Below are 25103 nucleotides of genomic sequence, written 5' to 3'. Positions count from 1 at the left end.
CCAGGCAGCCCAGCACCCCCGCACGGCAAGGCGGCCCACACCGACGCGTGGTGAGTATCTCCACTGGTGTCCATCACAAGCAAGAACTTTTCGCTCAAGCACACTCAATTTCTGTTTCTGTTGTCCAAGAAAGGAATCTTACAAAATTGTGGCGTATTCTAGAGCTTTTTTAACGCCATCTGGAACACATTTCCAGTGCACTGTATTAGGGACTATTGTAACGCTCAGTTTTCCCTACAGCATGTTTTCACCAACACTACTACACAAATCCTAACAATTATTTCGTTTCGCTAAGTTCAGATCGATTGCTCTGAATTTCGATGTGCAGAAAGTGAGTTGTCCGCACGCGGCGATGGTCGTCGCCGATGGTCGACTTCGTGGTCGTCAATGACACCCAAGGTAAGATCAAACAAGGATATCACACGAAATTATCAACAAACGATTACGTCATTGAAAAATTCGCCTCATGTATGTCGTATTTTTTACATTTTGTTAAATCGTGGCAGCGCGTGAATACGCACAACACAAATACGATTTGCTCGCAATTGACCAAGTTCAATGTATGTTCAATGTTCATTCATGAGAATAAAAGGAAAGATGGCTTTCACCCAACTTTCTCTCCTCCAGAAATGAGAGGAGGTCAAACGCAACTGGGACTAAGATTCTAAAACGTTTAAAAACAGCTGTGCTTTGCCGGGTTGGTGGCTTTGGAAGTTTAGCAATGAATTAGGGCATTGTGAACGGACGGCAGAATTTAAAACAATCGGAAGATGAAACCAAAAGCATGTAGGACGAAAGGACCTTTGCTAACCATACATGGTATACGCCGTTCACCAATATCATCTCGAATTCAGTGCTAACTGAAGTCAAGGGGCCAGGGTGCAGGGGGATGATAAGGGGGAAATTGAAACGGCAAAAAAATTGAGAAAAATTGAGCGTGGCCGACAACCGCATTCTGTGATAAAGTGGCAAAAAGCTGCCACAGTGAGGGCTCGTCGTTGTCCAGGGTATTGGTAAACTGAGAGGTGGTGGCACATTTGTGAAAACTACATCGACCTCACATTAATATGGACCTCTCGGTGCTAGTCTGGCATGCCATGACCTGCTTAGTACATCAACGAAGGAGGACAGACAGCAAGGGTGCCCATAATCATGACTAAAACGCAGGCCGTACGACGTATGTTTCACGATTTCATGCCGTGGTCAACGCACGTCTGGGAATCTTGCCCAGTTGCAGACTGGAGGCCAAAGGGAGGGAGAAAACAACAGCTCCTTAATGCGCACATATCTGCCAAATTTTCCGAAATCCCGATCATGAAACGTAACGTACATTTTGTGAGCTCTCTCGAACCGACTCTAAGACGGCTCGATTCAGGCCCTTTCACCTCAACTAGCTTCAAGGTTAGGTCGTTGGGAGTTGTGCTTCTTTGAAATTAAGAGCACGGGGTCGAGAGATTTTCGCGCATTTGCCAGCATCGCCATGCGCTGCGGCAGTTTCTTAACTGGAATGGATAGTGTATAAGTGCCGATGACATCCCTGATGTCATTGGCGTTTCATTTGTATTGGCTGATGCATCGTTCGCCCACCTTTCACACGATTTACGGCATAGCGTCGTATAAGCGGACTTAAAAATCTGAGTTGCAAGTCTAATCAGCTGTACTCATTTTGTTTCCAAATTCAGCGCCTAATTGATGTTGCCATTCATCCATCCATGAACAGCGTGCGGGTCCGGGTCACAACCTACGGCAAGTCCAAGCTCAATACGGCACGTTTTGTGAGAATCATAATAATACAGTGACATCATCACAACCAAAAGATGATAAGTCCAATGCATCATCTCTTACGTTAACATCGGAGCAGAGAGATGAGGATAATCATGTCCATTTGTGCCATTGCCAATCTCTGGCAGATCGAGGCCACCAAACATAGCTAGCGAGAAATGCCAAGCCCATCCTCACTCTGATTTAGCTAAGCAATGGATGTGTGATGACCCGATGACTTTCGCTCTTCGTTTCAATAAATGCATGTCGCCGAAATATCACTGCATCTATATCTCCATCCTCCTGGTTTTTCTCCGAGAAATACAATAATAAAAAATATGTCCTTTCTGTATAAATAAATGTTTCTCACGAATGTACTTAACAACTTACGTCGATGGTAACTTGACTTACTTCCGCCCGAATATCACATATTTATGCGCATTATAATGATTATTTTATTTTGGTTGCGTAAATTAGACGCACATTTCATAACATAAATATTTTTTTCTCACAAATCCCATGAAACATCTATTTAACCTCGTCTGCCTTACGATTTCATTAGTAAACTTAAGGTCAGAAAGTAGCTTGATATATATCAAATGGCTTTTGTTGGCAAATTGCCAAGAAAATAATTAAAGCAGAAGCCCGTTACGCAACAGTGACCAAGAACATTATGTATTATAATAATTTCAAACGCCCCAAGCGTATTGGAAGGGGTCCTTTAAATCGTGAATATTTGTGGGATTTATTCCTTAAACAACGGGAGTGAAAAAGGCTCTTCATCAGTGACGCACACGCAATCTTACATTCCCTTTTTTGGCGAATATCTTATGCTAGCCAAGTCAGGTCTTCTTCTGCTGGCGCTTCTAGCTTTTGTCTGTATCCTATCACAACTGCCCTCGCCTCGCCGGCTTCCTCATTCATTTTGCCGCCAGCAGTCGTGCAAAATGCCCCCACATGCGCTGATGGTGATGCATGACGAAAACAAACATTTTCTTCCGATTTAAGCCTTGCTTCAAATACCACATGCAATCAGTAAATTCTACATCTCTGGCACGCGAGTGGAGTCACATGCATGCCAACAACCCTACTTTTAAAAGCTGCCAGTAAAAGCATTATTATTATATTATATTATATTATATATTATCTTATGTTATTTTATACATATATATATATATATACATTATGTTATGTGTTACGTTATGCGACGACTAACGTGCCTTAGAGGACCCATGTCAGATGCAAGCTTGGACTAAACATTGCCTTTTTGGCGGTCATGGCGGTGTTTCACTACTGTCGAAACAGACATCGGAGCGATGATTTCGGTTTTGGGTCTGTGGGAAATGGTACTCCTAGTTGTTGAAAATAGCATCAGCTTCGTTACTGATTGCCTTCGTAACGACATGTGATGATGTAGCTAAGAAATTATGACAAGTATCTTACAAGGGAATTACCATGAAATGACAACCACCGCGGACGCACGCTCCGAAGTCCAAACCCTCTGTTCACGAGGAATCACGTGATCTCATTTAAAACAACTTCAAAGTTCCTTCCCTATAAGTGTGCGCACAGTCCGCAGCCGGCGAGAGAGCTCATCGTGTTTCCAAACTAGGTATGCTTATGCAAGCAACCGAGCCGCCCAGATGGGAATTGGCCGTGCCCCGTTTAAACCCATAGACTCTAGTCTTATCAGGCCCGTCCTATGAGCAGGGCGGGCCTTCGACCGGGGCGGGCCCGTCCTCCGACCGGGGCGGCTGATGCTACACGTGGGGCGGTGATACGCTGCAGTACGGACCAGGCACCAGCGCGTCCACGGCGCCATTCGTCAACCACGGCCGACGAGGCTGACCTCTCGCGTCCCGGAGCTGCCAGATCAAAGCCAGCGATGTCCCCCGGCTGTTTGCTGTTGAAGCGATAAGGTGGTCGGCCAGCGGCCGCGGCGTCCCCGACTAACGAGCTGCCGGGTGAGCCGCAGCCCTCCGGAGGTCGCCACGGCCGCGGCACTGCACGCCCCAGCCACCGGGACGCGCGAACCAAGATGGCCGCCGCGCCGTCAGGCAGCGCCAGTCAGCTGGCCTCAGGTGAGCGTGGCGCTCTCGCCGCAGCCGTCTTGAAGTGACGCGCTCGAAGGCGGTCGTGCCGATGCTTATGGAGCCCCGCGAACGTCCCGGGCCGAGCGAAACAGTGTTAGGGGTGCCGAGTACGACGCTAGGGCAGATTTGGCAGCTCAGCTCCTATTAAAGTTTTTATTAGAATCGGTACCTTATTCGCATTTGGTCATCTTAAAATGCTCTTTCTGAAAGCTTTAGGTGCCACATTATCTTTTCAACAATATCCAGCCGTGAACAGTGCGTTGTTCTACTAGTCAAGACCGGTCCCACAAAGACAAAACCTCCGCACAAAACCTCCGCCGTTTCAAAACCATCGGCTTGCCTGCCCTTTTGGTGTCGGGCTGCAACCGTACTGCCTGTGCCGAGGAGAAGTGAAGTGACTGTCGGTGCGGGCAAAATGCGTACATTCACCCCTTCTCATGAAACATGCATTTATATTACTACCAGCGAGATCAAGTTGTTCAGGCTAACCGCCAATGGTTGTATCCCTAAGCCTGCAGGCCGGTTTCCGAAAATGAAACCAAATAAAAAATGTCGAGAAAAAATAGTCGACCGACAAAAAGTCGACAGGGATGCAAGTCGACTGTGACCAAACTTAGATCCGGAAATAAAAGTCGCAGGAAAGGATTTAAGAGGGATAAAAATCGACAGGAATGAATTCGAATCGAAAAAGTCCGGAACAAATTGTCAACGGGAAAGTGGAGAGAATCCTAGCTAGAAAGAATCCAATAAGAAAAAATTCCAAGGACAAAACGTCGCCAACTAAGTGCAAAACGTCGGCGGTGGTGAGTGCTTACGATGGCATACTCTTTATCATAAGCACAGCTTGAAACACCGAGTCCTGACAATGCAATTCATGTTTGCCCTTCAGCGTTGCTCAACCAGACGTCCCGGCATATTAAGGCCAACAACACAGCAAAAGTGCTCTGAACTCATCATGTCGAATACAGGGGTGTGGCCACTTACTTAGCTTCAAAAGGGTGAAGGCTCAGACCATACTATACTTCTAGCTCGGTTGAGCTAGAGCTAGAGGCAAAGTTAAAAGCAAAGCGAGCTAAGAACCCACGAAATCGTATGTTTTGGATTGCGGTCTTTTCGAGAGCAGACAGATAACTGCAGGCTGCTCTTAGCCTTAGCACTTAACAATACTAAATAGTTGAATGCACCATGTCCGTGCTTCTGACGTAAATTAAACGCAGCATTGGCCTTGGCATAATCCAGTACACACCTAAACAAGTTTCTAAATATTGCAGCTCCGTCCGGTTTCGCCTGGTTCCGTCTGATCCGGTCCGCACCCGTCTGGTTCCTTTCGACCAAGTCCAGTGATGTCCGAACCTGTCTGATCACGTCCGACCACGTGTGGTCCCATCTGGTGCCATCCAGTTGGTCCAGTTGCGTTTTATCTGGTCACATTTAGTCTAACACGGTTCCATCAAATCCGGCCCCACCTCTTCTGTTCTCGTCCGGTCCTTCCTGGTGTGCCTTGATCCCGCACGGTCCGGCCCGTTTCCGTCTCCCCCTATCAAGTCCCATCCAAACCCATCCAGTATTTCTAGTGGCGATAGCCCTGTCCCCCTCTCACGCCACTCGTCAAATCATGATAAGTTTTCTGTTTTAAATAATTTTAGCTGCCTGTGTTTTCAGTTATCCGAGTTGCACAGTATCCCTGTGGATGTTCGCTTTTGTTTTTCGACCAATTCCGTTTCAAATGTTTTATCTTTTACCTTTTTTTTCTTATTCGACCTGTATCGAGGTCAACCGTGATCGCTGTCGTATTTTTCCTCCGGCATTTTCGGATTCAGATTTTTTTCCATGCCGACCTCTCTCCCTTTCGGCTTTTTGTCTTCCAGTATTTGTTCGCTTCAGCTTTTATCACTGTGGACTTTTTCATCCTTGTGGACTTTTATCCCTTTCGGACTTGTTCGTTTTGTTTCTTTCAATCGACTTTTTCCGTTTTACTGTATCCTTACCATCTCTTTCACTGAGCTGTTTCCATTCAACTTTTCTATTAGACTTTTTGCACTCTACTTTTTACTTTTTGTAGGCCGTTATCTCACTTGACCTATCAAAGGTGCGCGACCTATATATGGCCCCTGAACTAGGCATCGCTTACGTTAGAGTCATTTTATAGTCACATGATCAAAGCTGGATCTGTCGTCAATTTTCCCTCGCCATGAGTGACAAAACTTGCCTCGAGCAATTCACGGTGACTGCGCGACGTCACCGGAAAGAGAGCAACGAAAGAGTCCTGGAACCGATCACCAAACTGGACGCCCTCCGGTCAAACGGTGGCGGTCCCATCGCTGAGCCGGGACTGCTGGAGGTGAGCTCACCCCGCGTCCCGCACCGTTAGTGACCCCCCTTTCGGCGGTGCGGCGTGCGGCAGCCGTGGCGCTGGCGGCGCTGCTGGCGCTGGCTCGCTGCGACCCGGCGAGCTGGACGCCGGACCAGTGCCAGTGCGAGGCCGACCCGGACATCGCAGCGCTCTGCACCAAGGCCACCTTCTACCCGCCCGGCATCGTCGAGGACGCCTGGGAGAGCATCGGCGACCAGTATGTGACCATCGTGAGTGTGTGGCCGGTGGCGGCGGGCGCGGCGGGGGCCGAGCGCCGTGTGGCGCGCGCCAGGTGGTCCATGTTGTCAGCGGGCTTCGGCGGCGGCCCGGCTGCAGCAGGCGCGCGCTCACGGGTTCGTGCTGTCGGCGGCACTCAGGGACAGATGGGTTGTATGCACAGTGAGAACGAGGGCGTTGTCTTCGGTTGCAAGTGTTGGCGGCTGTGAGCGGCCAGCCGTCGATGTCACACGTCGTTTGATGGTAAATATCGTGTGCAGTGTTTACCAGCCGCCCGGCACGGAGCAATGAAGCGGGCCATCCTCAGTGGCATGGCATACCGTGACTTGGATTTGATCCAGCGACGAGTAGAACTGTCCAACGCCGCGCCACCAGAAAAGTCCTGCTCTGGTGTCGTACGGTGTATGTGCTCGTATACGTCCGGTTCGGTGCCCGGCGGCATCAGGAGGCGTCTGTGTCCCAGACCCCGCGCCCGGCTGAGGGCCTCCGCGTGCCCCGCAGCTGGACGACGGCTCGCTGACGGAGGAGCAGCGGACGGAGCGGTACCGCCCGCTTATCAGCCAAACCGGTCTGCCGGCGGCCAACTTCACCGTGTTCGCCACCAAGTACGCCGCGTTCAAGCGGCTGCCGACGGCCGAACAGATGCGCGCCCGCTCCAGCTACTGCTCCGTCTCCAACGGTGACCTCGGCCTCATGCCCTGCCTGTGCCGAGGAGGTGAGCGGTCCCGTGACCTGTCAGTGTCACTGAGATGAGCGGTCCCGTGACCTGTTAGTGTTACTGAGGCGAACGGTCCCGTGACCTGTCAGTGTTACTGAGGTGAGCGGTCCCGTGACCTGTCAGTGTCACTGAGGTGAGCGGTCCCGTGACCTGTCAGTGTCACTGAGGTGAGCGGTCCCGTGACCTGTCATTGTCACTGAGGTGAGCGGTCCCGTGACCTGTCAGTGCCACTAAGGTGAGCGGTCCCGTGACCTGTCATTGTCACTGAGGTGAGCGGTCCCGTGACCTGTCAGTGTCACTGAGGTGAGCGGGCCCGTGACCTGTCATTGTCACTGAGGTGAGCGGTCCCGTGACCTGTCAGTGTCACTGAGGTGAGCGGTCCCGTGACCTGTCAGTGTTACTGAGTTGAGCGGTCCCGTGACATGTCACTGTTACTGAGGTGAACGGTCCCGTGACCTGTCAGTGTTACTGAGGATAACCTGATCCGGGACGTAAAACTTCAGATGTCGGGACGTGTCACCATGAGAGGTAATCGGTCTGACGCGTCCGCCGTTGATTCCCGGCGGTGATTGGCCTCTTGAGTCGTGCGATGCTGCTAGGTATGGCTCAGGGGAAGTGAGCGGATGATGCCTTGCCAGTGCTGTCGGATGAAGCGCTTTCAGTGGAGTGCACTTCTCAAGAGCAAGTACTCCATCGAAGTGCAGATTTTGTAAATTCATCTCTTTAAACATGCAAGTGATAGCATCGGCTGTTCCTGATTGTTGTTTCCTACTGTGGTCTGTTTCTGCACAGGTGGCGTTGCGGAGCTGTCACTGAGCATCGTTGAGCCAGTGCCCATACAGTTCTTGACGGAGGAAGATGTTGCCAAGGCGAAAGTAGTGCAAGTGGTAAGTAATAATTAGAATTGCTGAAGGAGCGATCTGAGCAAGACATTATGGCTAGGCTCCTACAACAAAGGGAAATGAAGGTTTCTTTCCATGCTTCCCTCACAATTCCACAATGTCAGTCGGAGGGAAATTGCGTTGGTCGTCAATGCAACGCAATTTGCTTCCGATGCGGCGAGATGCATGACCTAGGCTAAATGCAAACAGCTTCATCTGCCGTGGAGCTGTCGGGCCCGACATGCTGCTTGGGGGATAAGGGTGTGTGCACATATTCAACATTTCGCCTTCATGCACCACGCATAGCGCCGTCGAATTTCTCCATGGTCGAGGCTGTGCCAGCAGCGCCTTGGAGCCCCCAGCTCTCGCCTTCGGTGCCAGGTCAGCGGGCCGTGAACTCTGTGGCGACTGGCGTCTGCCCCGCCGCGGTCTCACGTCGCGTCCACGGCAGAGCTGAAGGCCTGATAGCGTCCGGCTCGGCCTCCAGCTGCAGGAGAAGCTGTCGGAGACCCTGGGCCTCTGGTACACGGGCGTGGCCGTCGGCAGCCACTCCAACGGCCAGAGTGGCGACACCGTGGCCACCGTGCACGTCACCTTCTCGACCCTGGAGAGCGCCAAAATCGAGCAGGTGATTCACAGGTCGCACGGTCCTCTGAGGTTCCATCAGGACATTAGGTACTCCTGATCTGAGGGATGCCTTGCGTCAGGACGTGCCGCTCAGCAGGCGGTTGTGGATACAGTTCTGCGCGCCGGTTGCGCATCAATCGGGTCAGCCCAGATCGCAGAGCAGCTCCAGTAAGGGCTCAAGGATGCAGACCGTGCAATTTGAGGGCACACCTATCACACAGGCAGCTTCAAGAGGACGAGATCGCAGCGAAGAGCTTGGCTATTTGGAAATGACGACAAATTAAAAAAAACCTATAGGTCGCAATAACACAACGCGCCACTTTAAAAAGGTGAAGGTCGTAATAATGCAGCGTGACACCTTAAGGGGAATGTTTTACATCGAAATATATTTAGGCAGGCATCATATATGGTGGGGTAAACTCACTTTTAGCTGCTAATTTACTTTTAAGTGGAAAAGACTGCTCCAGATAGCACAATTTTTCAATTTCGTAAATATGCTCCTCAATGCGTTATTGCTTGATTGCGCCACCTACCGTGTGTGTGACGTTAAGGTGCTGCCCAACTATAAGTATGAAGCTGCCACCCTAGCGCTCATTTTTAATACTTCAATCTCCCGGGAGGTGGCCGTGGCGGTGCTGGAGATGTTTGCTGAACCAAATATCGTTGCGTGCTCGCGTTTTTGGCCTTTCTCGTGGTGTTCTTGCGTATTATTCCGCGAGTTTAATGCGTTTACTTGTATTCACAGGATGTATTCTCACAACATTCGATTATTACAATTTTATTTTCCGTAATCACGCGGACCCATGTCCAATTTCTTGCACTATGTAACACAAAACATGGTCCATGATTGAAACCTGTACAGCCTGCACGACATGGATTGCTAGCCAAGCGATATCCGTTATAACTGGTAATCGAGCTCACGAACACCAGATATGAACGACTCAACAATTATATGTACATTCTCGGACTCGAACGACTCGACGATAGCTCGCTGGCTTTGGACGCCGCATGGCCAATGAGTGGCAATATTTTAATTACATTTCTATGGCGTTAAGCATGCCTGAATGACCTTGAAATAGTCGGCACGAAATAGCCTGCATATCCTCGTGGATGTGTAGTTTAAAAGCTTAAGGGTTTTTGATCTTCAGAAAAGCAGGAAGAGCTGCGCCAAATGATCTGCAAGATGGCTATTTCAGTTCAAAATCTCACAGAAATGTAGGACAATTTCTTTAACCAAAGTTTAGTTTGTAATCATATATCTTCAGAACGGAGCACGAAAGCGAACCGTCGTTATTGGCTGGAATACATGGGTCGAGTAAAAATGACGTGCTCGTATGACTGTGTGCAGAGCCCAGACCCGATCTAATAACCGATAGCAGAACATTAAAGGGAATGTTTCACATTTGAAGATATTGAAGCGGGCATCAGAATGATGAAACAAGCTCAGCTAGAACTATTGGTATGCTTTTGAAGTGAAACAGACTGACCTGGGCGGCACAATCTTCTGTTAGTAAATATGGCTCTCAGTGCATCATGGCTTGATTACGTCATCGTGCTTTGCACAACATTCATTAGTTGATGACCAATTGACGGCCATTATATCTGTAAATCGCGCTCACGTACGCCAGATATGGATGTCTCGGCAATCACATTTTTTTTCTCGCCCGTAATCGCCGCATGGCTCATGAAATGGCAGGATTCAAATGTCATTTTATGGCGTCATGAATGCCAAGGTGACTTTAAAAAACTCTCACCGATATACCTTTCCCAATTTTCGCGAGCGCGTAGCTCAAAAACTAGAGGACTTGGGGTCTAAGAAAGGCAGGATTGTGAACAGCACCAGACGGTCTTCAAGATGGCTATTTCATTTCAAAACATCATATAAGTATGAAACACCCCCATTAAGCAGAAGTCTTGTGGTATATGCATAAATTCAAGCCAGGGGCAGAACAGGAGATTTACCTTCGAAGTCAGGTAGGGCAGGACGGACTGTGCCGTGCCTCGCGGCACTTTGAACTTTGCCACCAACTTCTGCCACTGACCTGAAATTGCCCGATCGGGTGGCATGGGTCAGGGCTCAGGAAGCAAGCACTGCTAAAGGACAGCTCAATTCCCAGAACTTTGTCCATTCAAAAAGCTTCAGATTATTTTTTTGAAATTGCATACTTTCATATGTTTGCATCGGTTCCAATCAGTAAACGCACATGCAGCGCATAACGGGACACTCCTGCAATATTCACAAAATCTTTCCATAGTCAAACGAGTTATGATGGCTCAATTTTTAACTTTGACCTCAGACCGACCTCGGCCAGTGCAGTGACGTGCTAGAAACATCACGATTTCTCCCCGCTTGCGAAAATAATACGGGAAAGATCAGAAAAAATCGCATCACTCTACTACGCTGGTTGTTTTCTTGCTAAGCCCCGAAAATATTATTGGCAAACATCATGCAATGGCCCAACATCTAATACACTAACATACAAAATGTTTCAAAGTGCACAATGAGCAGAAACGGCCCGCAAAATTGCAGCGTCTTATCTATTTGCATTCTAAAGCCACCACATAAATATGATGGTGGAAGTGATGATAGCTGTTGATGGTCATTGACCAGAGCGTACGAAAACAGCAGTCATACCAGGGAATCAGTCCTCGCACTGATATGAGGGGGGAGAGGGGCGTATGACTCCGCTCCCCCAAGGTTTTTTTGAAGGTAGCTCCCCGACACGTTGTGCATTCACGCTGATATCTTCCGTAGCCTATGAGGCATTTAATGCGCGTATTTTGAGACAAAAACGTGTCTCTAATGTTTGTTGTTTCGGAGCAGCGGCGGTTTTTTTTCTCGGATCACTGCACGGCGATATGCGGCCTGCGCAGGCAGCAGGCAGCAGCCGACGATGCCGCGGGTCGAGCGTGGCGAGCCGCCATTGTTGCTTGAATGCGGCCATACATCCTAAACGCATCGTCAACACATACAAATATATACCATGGGACTCAAGGGTGATAGAGGAACATGTCTACTGAAGTTTCGTGTTGCTACGAGACATGACCCTCGTATATATGAACTTGTAAACTTGAAAAGTACGATTTTCGGGGAAATGTTTCCTTTGATATGGCATAATGGGGCCAATCATTGATAGAGCAACATACAATTGATCAGCAGTAGCGGGGCCAATCCATGGTACGTTTGCTAAGCTCTAGCTTTATCATATTGGAAACAGCAAGAGGGTCGTATAGGCCCTTATCAGTCCGCGTTATGAAAAAAACGGCGTATCAGGACGAGGGTTAAGGATATTGTAGTGTAGTACGCGCGCTACACTTCAATGAGTTCTCACATTTCCCTTAAAAAATGCTTGATATTCATACGTTACACACACGTGCTGCTCCAATCACCAATTGATCCGGCTTTCAACTCTAAGCACGAAAGACAATGAATGTGAGCGACCAGTATAGAGGAATATCGCCGCGAGATCGTTGGGAGCACTAGTAGCATTGTGCTAGCTAGCTAGCTATGTAATCTGGCCGATAGGAGTGAACTTTTGTTGTTAATATTGGGTGAATAGAGTGAATTGTTAATATTGGAAATAGGACCTCTTAGTGATAATCTGTGCGATGAACATATTTCTTTTTGCAAGAATGCTGTTGTATAGGGCGACTGTCTCCTCCTGTCCGACGATACAGCGAAGCGCGTCTCCCCGCCCCCCTGCCGGAGCCGCCACCATGCAAGGTGCATTATGCTTAATGGTATTGCCATCGTTAGCAATCGAATGTAACCTGTTTGGCAACGAAACCATTGAAGAGCTTATTGAGGTAGGCGAAAAATGTAGGTCGAGGGTGCTTTTCAGGGGGGGGGGGGAGGGGGACCTGGATGACCGCGATAGTGTGGTTTAAGCGCAGCCGGCCCAAATTGGTATGCTTTTTTACGTGTGTGGTGCGCGATTGCCCGTTTGAACGAACAAGGTTTAACAGATGAGCAGGAGTGCAGAGTCGAGTTTAAGCAATCAACCAAACCATTTAAGGGGCGAAAAGTGTCTGTTCCTAATTCCATGCCAAATTTGGCCTACTGCACATGTACAGTGCAAGAAGTATGCAGCAGCCTACAACAATGGCGGTTCGAAGGTAAACACACTACAGCTCGTTCTGCGTTTCACTTAACGAGATCTCCTTCATATTCCCAACAATTCCTTTTCTCGGAGAAACATTTCCAGCTCGTGGCAAAGCGCTCTTCGCACTCTTTTAAGACGCCCACACTGATCACCAGTCTTCGCCTGATCTGTTCTTCCAGTTACCAGCGTGCCTGTTGAAACGGTTCTGCCAGTTCAGTTGCTTTATTAGATGAAGCTGCTTCCTGTGAGAATACATTTGAATATTGACCCTGGGCTCCCGTCCGCTGGTGTCAGGTCAAGGCATCGAAATCAAGCCGTATCTTTACGTCTCGCACCACGCTCGATGTATGATAAAAAGAGTCATTTTTGCCAGTTATAACTCGCCGCTTTGATTACAAGTTTTGCGATACATTGCAACCCATTCTAAGCTTTTCACATAATTGCAGCTTCACGTCGACTCGCAGCTGGCGTGCAAATGCAAATGCGATACAATGCAATGGGCAAATACAACTCAAGGATGCAAAGCGTTGCTATGTCCGTAGCCAACTGTTTTTGAAATAACAAAAAAAGGAGCATACCTTAGAAACCCCGGGAAGTTGAAGTGGTCTAAATTTGGGGGGCAAATAAGGTTTGGGAGCAGGCTATGTCAGCCCTGTCGGCTGCCCCCCCCCCCCCCCCTCCACCGTTTATACAAAGTAACACCGCTGGACATTGCGCAGTTTCTGCGCGGGTCTTGCTCGTCTCAAACTGAGCTGAATAAGCAATTCAAGCGCCTCATGCCAGCAGCTTTGTAAGAAATATATGACGCATGCTTTGCACTAGCCTTGAAACCATTAAGTGTTGTATCTTTGAGAAGCTTCTCATTAAACGACATTGCGAGCAAACCTGAAAGGTGAAACGCCCATCCTGTTTTTTGTCACAAGTTCTGATATAGATATCATGCTACTTTTTGATACTTTGTCCTAGTTATCACCAATTAGTATTCTTTGTACACGGCATCGTGCCGCCTGATATCTTAAAATAACTCTGAAGTTGAAGTCATACTACTATCCACATCTGTCGTCATCTCACCGGTCAGGAGCTGCATGCAGTAGATGCAGCTCGCAGACCTCACCGCGAGGTAATGTGTCCGACGCATGCGCAGAGGTTCCCGACTCTCCAAGCTCTTCTAGGCCAGGCGGGCGAGCTCACCCTGGCCGATGGATCCGGATCGCTCATCCTCGGGGCGTCCACGCTGGACTCGAAAGGTGAGCACCGCCTGCTCCTCCAGCACAACGGCAACCCCGGAAACATAAATACCACGCTCTTTTTAAACAAAGTTAAAACTGAGTGAAGACGACAGGCAGAGCCACGCACCAAGAGATCGCATGGGCGAGGCAGCGCCACCGACTCTTCAACGGAGCCAAGGAGGTATATGCTCATCCTAAGCAGATTGAGAGGTCTCCTACACAGACTCACATAAAGTCATTTCCCTCCGATTTCAACACTTGTCAAAAGAAACTCTTATGTATATCGAATTGAATACCTCTTGGCCTCCTGGACCCCCGATCTTTTTAACTGGAACATCCTCTTGGCTAGCAGGGCTCTGCGATTTCCATAGGAGTTCTCTGCGTCTGATGAGCCTCATTGCATTATCTCGGGCCTCCGACCGGCAAATAGGGCCTACGTCAGCTATCTAAAGTTTCCCTTGGAGCGGATGTCGTCTTCATGCCCTCTCGGTTGGGTGAAATGTTATATCCCGGATGATCTTCTGAGGCCTTCTGCCGGCACGATGGGTTTCCCGAAATTCTAAGAAGAAACAAACATTTACCTCCTTGGCAAATGGCAAGGGGAGGCTGCCCCTGGTGTCGCCGCCCATGCAGACGGATGCTCCATGGTCTGTCTTCCCGAGCGCTGTCCTGTCTTTTCCCTGCAAGTGGTGACCTGTGCTCCCTTTTGGGTGCCGACCAGACTGCGTGGTTCCGCTTGGGTAGGATCATCTGAGGTCGATCCAATAACAGATCTTGATCCGCATCCGAAACAGAATCAAGCTCTTCGTATGAGCATAGTTTATATATATATATATATATATATATATATATATATATATATATAGACATGTATACGTTTATAGTCTGTCCTTCGAACCGAGAAATTCTTGCGGTATTGACAACCCAAAGGAACCATCCCCACCTTTCGTAAGGTGCCATCTCCATTCTTCATAAGGTCCCATCCCCACCTTTCGCAAGGTTCCATCCTCACTTTTCGTCCACCAAGCGGGCATATGCTCTGCAAGTTTCCACGTTACATTCAATGTTCCACATGAGTCCCTCACCTCGGCATCCGTACATAACTTACGCCACGCATGTTGGCCGTGTACAAATGCCTTCCCCTGGTTATGCGCTGGGCGCTCTGGGCGAAACTTCGCTGCCTGGTTACGCCGTGTTAAGAGCAGTGTCCCTAAAAGATGCCGTCTGTTTGCCGTTAATTGAAAAAGACGAGAGAAACGAAGACGGACATGTTGCTTTTCAGGGGGCAAGCCAGCGGCATCCGCCTTCAAGGTTTTAAGACTTATTTTTTAAATTTTTTTGGAACGACGCCTGAGCGTAGCGCTATGCTGTGCAACCACTTCCTCACCCGGTTACGATTCGGTCACGGCCCATCAAAATCCCGCTCCTTCTCCATGTGTAACGAACGAGCATACGAGGCACGCTTTTTGCAACGTGATGTCAACGATGTGAGCGTTCCGATATTATGGTCGAATCGTTTCGTGAGTCAGCATTTTTAAATCGGAGACGAATCAATTTTGATCCTATGGCAGCTTGCATGAATATGTCCTGAATGCGTTTCAGCTGAATAACCTACGGAGTGAAATTAGTCCGCCTAAAGCAGAATCAATCCGGCGATCAGATCAGATTCTGCGGGGGGCGGGCACCAGTCTGGCATCGGATCCGATTCCGCGGAAGTCAGGCGCCAGTCTGGCATCGGATCCGATTCCGCGGGGGTCAGGCACCAGTCTGGCATTGGATCAGATACCTCGGAAGTCAGGCACAAGTCTGGCATCGGATACGATTCCGCGGGGATCAGGCACCAGTCTGGCATCGGATCCAATTCCGCAGGGGTCAGTTACTAGTCTGGCATCGGATCCGCTTCCGTGGGGGGGGGGGGGGCGGGCACCGGTCCGGCATCGGACCCGATTGCGCGCGGGTCAGACACCAGTCTGGCATTGGATCCGATACCGCGGAAGTCAGGCACCAGTCTGGCATCGGATCCGATTCCATGTAGTTCAGGCACCAGTTTTGCGCTGACCCGTCGCTTCTGCCTGCAGTGCCGTTTTGCAACGGCCCCGTGTCGCCACCAAGCGACCTGCCCGCCCAGGCGACCGCCAACTCCGACCAGAACGTGGTGGCCGGCGGCAGCGTATCCTTCACCTGTCCCGAGGGGCTCAAGTTTTCCAACGGCAAGCGGGTGGAGAGGCGCAACTGCGGCGTCAGTCAGCTCGTGGAACCGGCCACCGGCGGAGGCGAGCCGCTCACCTGTGTCGACGGTCAGTGCAACCCCCCCCCCCCCTCTCTCTCTCTCTCACCGCGAGGGCGCGGGTGCTTCGTCCGGCGACGACCAACACGTACATGCTGCCATCTATCGAGAAGATAGTGTGTGAACCGCCGCCTACCCAGGAGACGCGCGGTGGCAGCCTTCAGCGACGCGAGGGAAGACGACCTGGTCTGAACCCCGCGTTACGAGCTCAGACAGCCAGCTGCATGAGTGTTCGTCGCAACGGTGCAGGTGCGCGATATCTACCTCTCGATTGTTACGACGCCGATTTTTTAACTAGCGTAACCCACCGCACGTTTAACACCGCTTCGAGACCCCGACGCTCCTCTGCTCAAGTCTTCGCAATAGCCGCTATTATCCAAATGAACGTTGTTTTGCCCCAATTTGCAGAGTCTGTGACATCGGCGACAACTGCGGCCTCCACCCGTAAGTGCTCCCAGTCAATACTATCATTGTTATTATCATTATTGCCGTTTGGAGTCCGGGCAACGCAATATTGGGCGTGAGAAGAGCGTACACGCACACACACACACACACACACACATATATATATATATATATATATATATATATATATATATATACATATATATATGCAAGACATCGGTGTCTTCTGTTAGGCTCCGTTGACCTGAGCAACGTTGACGGCCGTAGCTGGCACCAGGCGGTGCGAAGAAGGCACATGAAAACAACCATTTGAAAATTGCGTAGGTAGCATATGCGGCCTGGGTTGATTTCCGCTCGTATGCTTAGTGTTCATGACAAATTGGTAAGTTTCATTTTCCGACAGGTGATGATAATTGGGATTTTAGGGCGAGCCGATTTCTGAGGTCATTTTGCGCCTAACATGTGGTCCCCGACAGGTGGTTTGTTTCACGGACCCACTGACCACTGCCACCATATAAATTAGGCATAAAGCGAAGACAATAGAGTCCCCTTCGAAAAAAGGCCAAATCCAGCGCGTGGAGGGGACTGAATCTCACCAGGCATGGACATTACGTCAACCCCAGTGCCGTCTTCTTGCAAGGCCCTGCCTCCGTCTCTGCTTGGATAGATAGTATAAACAGGTGACGACAATTTTTTCCGTGACCCGGGCAGCGCTGATTCACCCTTGAGTCCGTAAAGGCACACTTCTGTCGGACGTGCCGCCGTCCTGGTGTCGTATGAGCTGATATCACACGTAGTGAAAAGCGCCGGTGACTAATGTCATTCAAGTCCAGTCGAAGAGGATTTCGGGACCATGTTTCGAAATATCGCAGCGCTGGAACATTTCTTTGCAAAGGGGCTTGTTCGACATTAACATTGGGTTTCGACCTGGAGCTCTCAGATCGTACGTTACAAGGAGACCTGCGCGATGCCGTCTACATCATACTCTTAAGGTTTTTATTTCGATGTTTTAACTTGCCTACTTCTAAGGGCTCGAACTTCTGCGGCCGCCATACCACTGGTCACAAAATTGGAGCGGTGAACGTCACAGGTGGGCTCGACTGGTGGGCGTTTGGTATGAATGACATGTACGGCAAGGCACAGTCCATTATTTTCCTCTTGAAAATAATGGAGATTCCGGCGCTCTTTTCTTAGACACAAATGCCAAGATTACTGCCAGCGTATTTCGTATTGCGAACCCGAACTACATTCCGCGATGCAATATTTTTTTTTTTTTTGTCGACAACCGATTGAAGTCATGTCATGTGGATTGATACTTTGTTCGATGCTCGCACGATCGCATGAAGTTTTCGACGGCTAACCATAACTTACATTTCAGCGAATGGACGATCAACTCCATCCGCAGCCCAGGTACGTCACAATGCTGATCAGAACGTTTGTACAGGACATGGAAACACTTTCCACGGATTGTAGAAATAGCCTCCGCCAAGACGCAATATATGCCGTTTAAAGCTGAAGAAAGGGTTCACCGGACCTTTTGTAAACAGCGGACACGTAAAGAGAATTCTTAACATTCGAAGATATTGTGAACCAAGTCTCAGATATGATGAAACAAGTTCACTTCAACTTTTGAGACACTCTCTAGTAGAAAAGATTGCTCTGGACAGCACAATTGCTCTGTTTAGAGAATATGCTCCACGATACGACACTATTTGATTACATCATCATGCCTTGCACAACATTGATGAAAGGCCAAATGACGACCGTCAAGGCTATGTCGGCCCCGTGGAATCGCAGGGTTTTAATGACCTTTTTGCGACGTCATGAATGCCGAGATAACCCTGAGATAGTCTCCCCATTTTTGCGGGCGTGCAACTCAGAAAATAGAGGGGTTTTCTTTTTAAGACGAATGGGTTTGTTAACTGCGCCAAAATTCTTTAAGATGGTAATTTCAGTTCAATACCCCCGCCCCCTTCCGAATGCGGAACACTCCCTTTAACATGCTGCGGGTTGTAGCCCAGTAGCTCAGTTCCAACCTACGATAGAGCAAACATGCGCGTGGGAGGCTGCCTGTGGCGAGCAAAACTAATGATAGTTAACCATTTCACAACCAGATGTCGACACGTTCGACGACAGCGTACGTTCCTGACCAGTATGAAGAACTCGACGTGGACTGGAACGACGGTGAGAGCATAAAGAAGGTGGATCCGAACAAACCAAACTTGCTGCTTCGGATAACAATACCAGCAGCTTCCGGTAAGCATGCTGCCGCATGCAAAACGCTCCCGGCCATCATAAACCACCACTACTGTAGACGTGTCATGCGGGTCAAAGTAACCGGAACGATCTCCTGAAAGTAGTTAGGTCAGGGGTCTATTTTTCATGAAACATGCTATTTATGCGCAGCAACACTGCCATCATGCTCGTGTTTTTCACCCATGTCGAGCAACTGCCCACAAATACTGATAGCACGGAAAACGACGCCCCAGTGGTCGTTCTCAATGTCCTCGAGCACAAAGTGCCCCACGCCGCCGCTACATCGCTCAGTGACCCCGTGACCTCGCCCCATCACCGGCCTGAACCGCAACCCTCCTCCCACAGTGATCTTCTCGTTCCTCGTGTTGTACCTGCTGTGCACGCGGCCCGAGAGCTGTATGTGCAACACGTGCGGCGGCGGCAAGCTGGACGAGGTGCAGTAGAGGCCACCACCGCCACCAGCTGAGCTGCCGGCTTCGCGCCGGCCCGGGCCCATGGACTCGCCTGCCGGGCCGGCGCTGATCCGCGGCTGACGGGCGCGCCGGCGGCGACCACCCTGGAAACGCCTCCGCCGCCGCCGCGCCCCACCCCACCACCCATCTGACCAAAATACACTGCGTGCGATGCAGCGGGTTTTTGATGCCGCGGAACGCAGAATGGAACTTCGGCACCAGGCACAGGGGGCGGTGGCCGTTTGCGGCCATGGCTAACACGAGTCTGACAAATGCATCGAATGAAGGAACTATGCGTGGAAAGCGGACCTTCGTGACAAACATCCCGATTACAATCCGCGCGCACCCGCCGTCCGACACCCGTTCCTTTTTCTCGGGGGGGGGGGGGGGGGGGCAGCGGCCTTATATTGAGCGCAACCCGACCCACTGGTCGCATTAGCTCAGTGACCACGCCACTACAGGGATTCGAATCGGGATTCCCATGTCATGTCGGAGCTCGGGTCGCTAGGCCATTGTCCCACTACGAGTTAAAATAGCTCACGGGTTCCCAGGATCGACAAGGTGCCGCCAACTATGGGCTTCCCCTGTCACGCTCTCCGTTCCCAACGACGGAAGACAAGTGCAGCGCCTCGGAAGTTGTGACGGCAATGAACAGATCATCCCAAGTACTCCACACGCAATGTCGCGCGCAACCGTGGAACGACGCGCTTCCGCGGTACAACCACGGCCGCGGCAAGGCAACCCCGTTGACCCCCAGTGAAGCATTTCGTGCAAGTCTGGTTAATTTCCAACTCAGAAGTGCTAACAGATGGCCCCGCGCTTCGACCTCACAAATTGCGCGGATCACCATTGTGAATGTTGTCGAGCGCCGCAGCGTTACCTAGGACTAAATAACCGCACCAGGAAAACGGCGATCACAAATAAATTAACGCCGATTCATTCCTTTATTCGCGACGCCCGTGATCTCACAAACCACAATTCACTTTCTTTTATAATTCAAACAAACACAGTATTGATGAATGGACGTGTATTTCCTGAAACAACAGATAAATTCTATCAGAACCACACAATGGCAAAAATCACTAGAGCCCACTGGAGTGCTTTTATCGAGGTTCTCCTTCCCTCGGTGGCAAGGCGGCCTGCTTTTGGGCAAAGGAATGACAAGCAGTAGCAAACTAAGCAAAAATCTGAATTGATTCATAGCAACAACACACTTCAGTTCAGTTAGCCAGTATGACGGTGACCACAAAAGCAGGCGCACCGTGTTGCCCACCAGGCGGTGGGTGGATGGGATGCCAACCCCGACCAGTGTCGGCAGGTGGCGCACGCGTCCGGGCGCCGGACACGTGCGCCAAACCGGCCGCTCACCTATAGCGCGTGTTGCTACTCGCTGGGCACCTCCAGCTCGCCAGCATCGATCTTGGAGATGGCGTCCTGCGGGGCCATGCCGTCCACGGTGCAGCCAATGGAGGTGGCCGTGCCAAGGATCTCCTTCACCGTGCCAGAGAAGTCAACAGCCATCGACCGCTCGCGCATGATCCGTGCCGCCTCCACAATATCATCCATGGTGATGTTGCCATTGTGCTTCACTGCAAACCGGATATGGACACATGTGATCACAACAGTGCAGTCACATGGAGACTTGTAACAGTGGCAGAAGTGGCCAGCACAGCTGCCAGGGGTTCTGATAAGGAAAAACAACACAGTCATGATTCACATAAGTGACACTGTATGCATTGTGTTATTTTCAGTCTGCAAGATAGCAGAGCAGGCCTGACATACCATGCTTGACCTTCTTCCTGTCCCGTGGAGGCTCCTTGAGGGCCTTGATGACCAGAGCCGCAGCAGATGGCACTACAGCCACCTTTGCCTGACGGTTCTGGATGGTGAGCTGCACAGTGATCTTCAGACCCTTCCAGTCAGCAGTTGCCTTAGCAATATCATCTCCAATCTTCTTGGGGGACAGGCCAAGGGGGCCAACCTTGGGTGCAAGAGAGGATGTGGCACCAACCTCACCACCCACAGCCCTCAGCTTCACTGGAAGGACAAACAAGAGAGGTGTCATGATCCATATCATAGTTGCCCCTGCATGATCTATTTCAAGCTCCTTTATCTACTCAATCTGTGATTGAACTTAATAGTCATACAGAGCAATTCCTGATCAACAGATTTTTCAGCACACCTATGTGCTCTATGAAAACCATCAATAGCCAACACCTAGAGACATCACAATAATATACAATTAGGTTGCAACTGGCATACACAAGAATCCCCTCTATGTTATGGATACTATCCGGACAATGACTACCTTAGAACTCCAACACACATAATGTACATCAAGATCCATGAAAATCATTTGCAAAGAATATCTTACCAAGCTCTTGCAAACCAACACAAATGAACAAATTAAATGATCAGGCAAACTTTCTACGCATCATCACATCAACCTCCACGAGCAGGATGCGCCACATGAAGCAGGGGCTGAGCTATCAACCAAGTCATACAATCTGTGATGTGCCACACCAAAAACATACGTTTTTCTGCCCCCGGTAATTGTGAGCAGACAGCATGCTGTACTGACTTTAATGAGGCATGTTTTGCTTAAAATTACCAATGAAACCTTAAGTTTCTTGACACATTGACTTGCATTGAAATAAAGGTCACTGAACTCTAAGCGTGGAAACTCGGATCCAGTGAGCATTCGCTGAAATTTGTCGCAACAGCACCACCACGTCAGATATGTTCCGCATAACACACATCTTTCAGATTCTGGCCAGCAGCATAAATCACGATTAGATTCAAGTTATCGCCATGCCGACAGGTTCCAAGCAAGATAACACCTCGCACACACGCACCTCCCGATGCCTGCACACTCAACCATACCTATTTTAATCTCGTTGGGATCAAACTTAGGCGGCATGATGCAATATTTCGGCACAAGCCCCCGCTACCACACCACCACCACTCGTTCGCAGCGGAAAAGGAAAACCCACTCGTTGTCCACTCTGGAAATTCTGAAAAGTGGATATATGTTGTTAAATTTTAGAACTGGTCGTTGCTGCGTAACTTGGTATATTCCACATAGAAGATATCTATTTCGATTGCAAAATGTAAAATAAACACTCAAGCACGCAAATGTCAGCAAATAATTTTAACACATTCGTCAACTTTTCCTACTGGCTGCACATGAAAAGACGGCTTACATGTTGCACCACTAGATGACATTGACGTTGGGAGCGCCGACGCCAACACGGATGCCGGCAACAGCATCAGGAGGCATGCGCCTGTCTCCATGGTTTCAAACTGTTGCGTCAATTTGTCGCTTTCAGAGGGATGATTTGATCAGATTTGTCGCTTTCACCAATGAAATCCAGAAAAATGCCCTGGAGTGCTCACAAGTAGAAATGCGACTCGTGTCGTATTTCCACTTGTGATCTGGACTTCCGTCTACTTGTCTACTTTTGTTGCAATTGCTTCATGAGCAAAACATGTCAGAATCCGCTCTGTTATGTCATCTTGACTTTTGGCCAGGAGATGAAGCTTTTAAAGTTTAACGAAAGCAGATTTATCGAGGATCGATATGATATCCAATTGGTGGAGATTCTTTGGTAAACCAGTAAAAAGCAGGGCACCACATTTTTCGTAACCTGTGCATCTGACTTGACATGTATTTTTCCGATGTGGCGAAAGAACGCATCACAATCATCACTAGGATGACGTTTTTGTAGTTCTTTAGTGGATAGATGAATGTCATGGTACCACGTTTTGCATGACCTGGACCTTTGACCTGAGATGTAAGGTTTCGCAAATGTGCCGAGAGTAGAGACTGCAGACATTACTGAGTTATTACTTGTGTGGAATTCTACTGGAAAACGAAGAAATGCTAAGATACAGTGTTTTGTGTGACGTTGACCATTGACCTTAAAAATTATTACTGTAGGTGTGGCGTAAGCGAATATCATGGGCATCATTATGATGCCCATTTTATATTTTTATTAGTTTTTTTCAAAACAAGACGAACGCGGACGTTACCAGATCAAATATAGCACCCTTAATTTTATAGCTGCTTTATGAGCGCAGAAATATCACAGTGCCCGATCGCATGCGATCTTAACCTTTGGCATTGAGAGCTTTCGTACGCACGACGAAAGTGGGCATTACGAGAATGAATATGATGCCTGATTAGTGGTGTTAGTGGTGTTTCCCCTTTAAACAAATACACGCCGGGGTGCCGCGCTATGTGAGACTCTGATCCTTGATCTTAGTTTAATTTGTCCAGGTGTAACGAAAGCCTCTTGTATGTTTTTGGCAAGCGAATAAATGCCAAACTACTCCACTTTGTATGAACTTGATCTTTAATCTTCGAAATTCATTTCTTAGATGTGACAAAAGCAGACATCAAAACATTGCTACGATACCCATTCCGTTGCATTTCTTTGGTAAACAAACTGTAAACTTTGGCCAAAACTTTGTGGTAAATAACGAAGTGCCAGGCGCCGTGTGATGTGTGACCTAGTGCGATGACCCTGAAAACTGCGTTTCTAGACTGACGTAAGTGGGCACCACGACCGTCACCATGGTACCCATTTTGTTGTATTTCCTGTTAAACGAATGAATGCCGGAGCACTGCCTTCTGTGTGACGCTAGCCTTTTGACCTTAAAAACTATTTCTTACCAAAGTGATGGAAGTGGACGTCACGGACATGGCTTGATACCCTTACTGTTGTTTGTTTTTTTAGGTAAACGAATGAATATTGCTTTTTTAGGTAAACGAATAAATATTGGTGTGCCATTTTTTGTTATCTTCACTTTTGATCCTGAAAATTACTTTTTTGGGTATGACGACAGTGAGCATCACTTACGCAATGGCGATACCTATTCTGTTGTATTTGTCTGATGAACGAATGAATGACAGGGCACGGCGTCTTTTGTGACTCCGACCTTCCACCTCAAAAGTTAATTTATGTAAGACGAAAGCGGATAAGCTTGTTGGGATTGTTTCGTGAGCAAAAGTTAATAGAATATCATTTTTACGCGACCTCAGTCTTCGGCGTTGTTATTTTCGGCAGATGTAATGACATTTGAAAGGACGAGGATAAACATACTACCCGTTTTATTTGATCTCTTATTCAAACGAAGGGAGACTAGGATCCCCAAGTTTTCGCCTTTTATTGTCCTGTAGAGGTCAAACTAAGTGGCGAAGAGAGCAGAGGCATTTGCCAGTTGGCCATTACACGTGACGGTGTTCCTTTATCGCAGCGGCCTGCTGGTGTACCAGCGCACGCTGATATGCCCTCCAGTGTAAACATGGTCGGCATCGCCTCTCTTATCGTTGAATGACGCAACCGTTCTTCGCGTTATGCCGCTGCCAAAGCGATATGACTGACCGGGGAAAATGGTGACAAAGAGGTGTACTTTTCGTATCTCTGAAGAGTTTTCCGAATTATGTCAGAATAATGAATCAACATTTATCATGAGCCTTGTAGCTGGCATAAGCTGTTAGAGTGACGAGCCTCTTTGCCCTCGCTGTGCGGATGTCTGGCGACTTGGGGGCACCAGTTGATCGCCGCATTCCACAATGACCACAGGTCGTGTGAAGCACTGCCCATTGTGCTTTAATTTCCGCGCTGAAATCGATGCAAGCGATCATCATGCTCGTGACCGTAGTGAGCATTACCCATGTGCCGTAAAATAGTCGGGA

General features: G+C 49.1%; 2 protein-coding genes across 3 annotated transcripts; one reads left to right on the top strand and one right to left on the bottom strand.

The window, feature by feature from the left end:
* The first annotated feature begins 14 nt into the window (after positions 1-14).
* Positions 15-19497, top strand: LOC119113146 (uncharacterized). The gene is made up of 12 exons (XM_037237494.1): positions 15-50; positions 3737-3842; positions 6259-6437; positions 6946-7159; positions 7955-8049; positions 8531-8671; positions 13918-14020; positions 16081-16299; positions 16698-16733; positions 18073-18104; positions 18809-18950; positions 19296-19497. The coding sequence occupies exons 2-12, from the start codon at positions 3800-3802 to the stop codon at positions 19391-19393; spliced, it is 1302 nt and encodes a 433-aa protein (XP_037093389.1). The 5' UTR covers positions 15-50; positions 3737-3799; the 3' UTR covers positions 19394-19497.
* A 915-nt stretch (positions 19498-20412) lies between these two features.
* LOC119112473 (60S ribosomal protein L12) lies at positions 20413-22395 on the bottom strand. Of its 2 annotated transcripts, none has more exons than XM_037236675.1 (4): positions 22286-22395; positions 21185-21439; positions 20771-20991; positions 20413-20455 (listed from the first exon to the last, which is right to left on the bottom strand). In XM_037236675.1, exons 1-3 carry the CDS (start codon positions 22320-22322, stop codon positions 20786-20788), a joined length of 498 nt encoding a protein of 165 aa, XP_037092570.1. In that variant the 5' UTR covers positions 22323-22395; the 3' UTR covers positions 20413-20455; positions 20771-20785. The 2 variants fall into 2 exon arrangements, with proteins under 2 accessions (XP_037092570.1, XP_037092569.1); XM_037236674.1 differs by having other exon boundaries at positions 20413-20436.
* Positions 22396-25103: the final 2708 nt, after the last annotated feature.

Source organism: Pollicipes pollicipes, unplaced genomic scaffold (genome assembly GCF_011947565.3).
Source record: "Pollicipes pollicipes isolate AB1234 unplaced genomic scaffold, Ppol_2.1 Scaffold_7261;HRSCAF=8764_pilon_pilon_pilon, whole genome shotgun sequence".
Classification (NCBI taxonomy): Eukaryota; Metazoa; Arthropoda; class Thecostraca; order Pollicipedomorpha; family Pollicipedidae; genus Pollicipes; species Pollicipes pollicipes.
The sequence above is the reverse complement of the archived record's forward strand: the minus strand, read 5'-3'. Positions and strand labels throughout refer to the sequence as shown.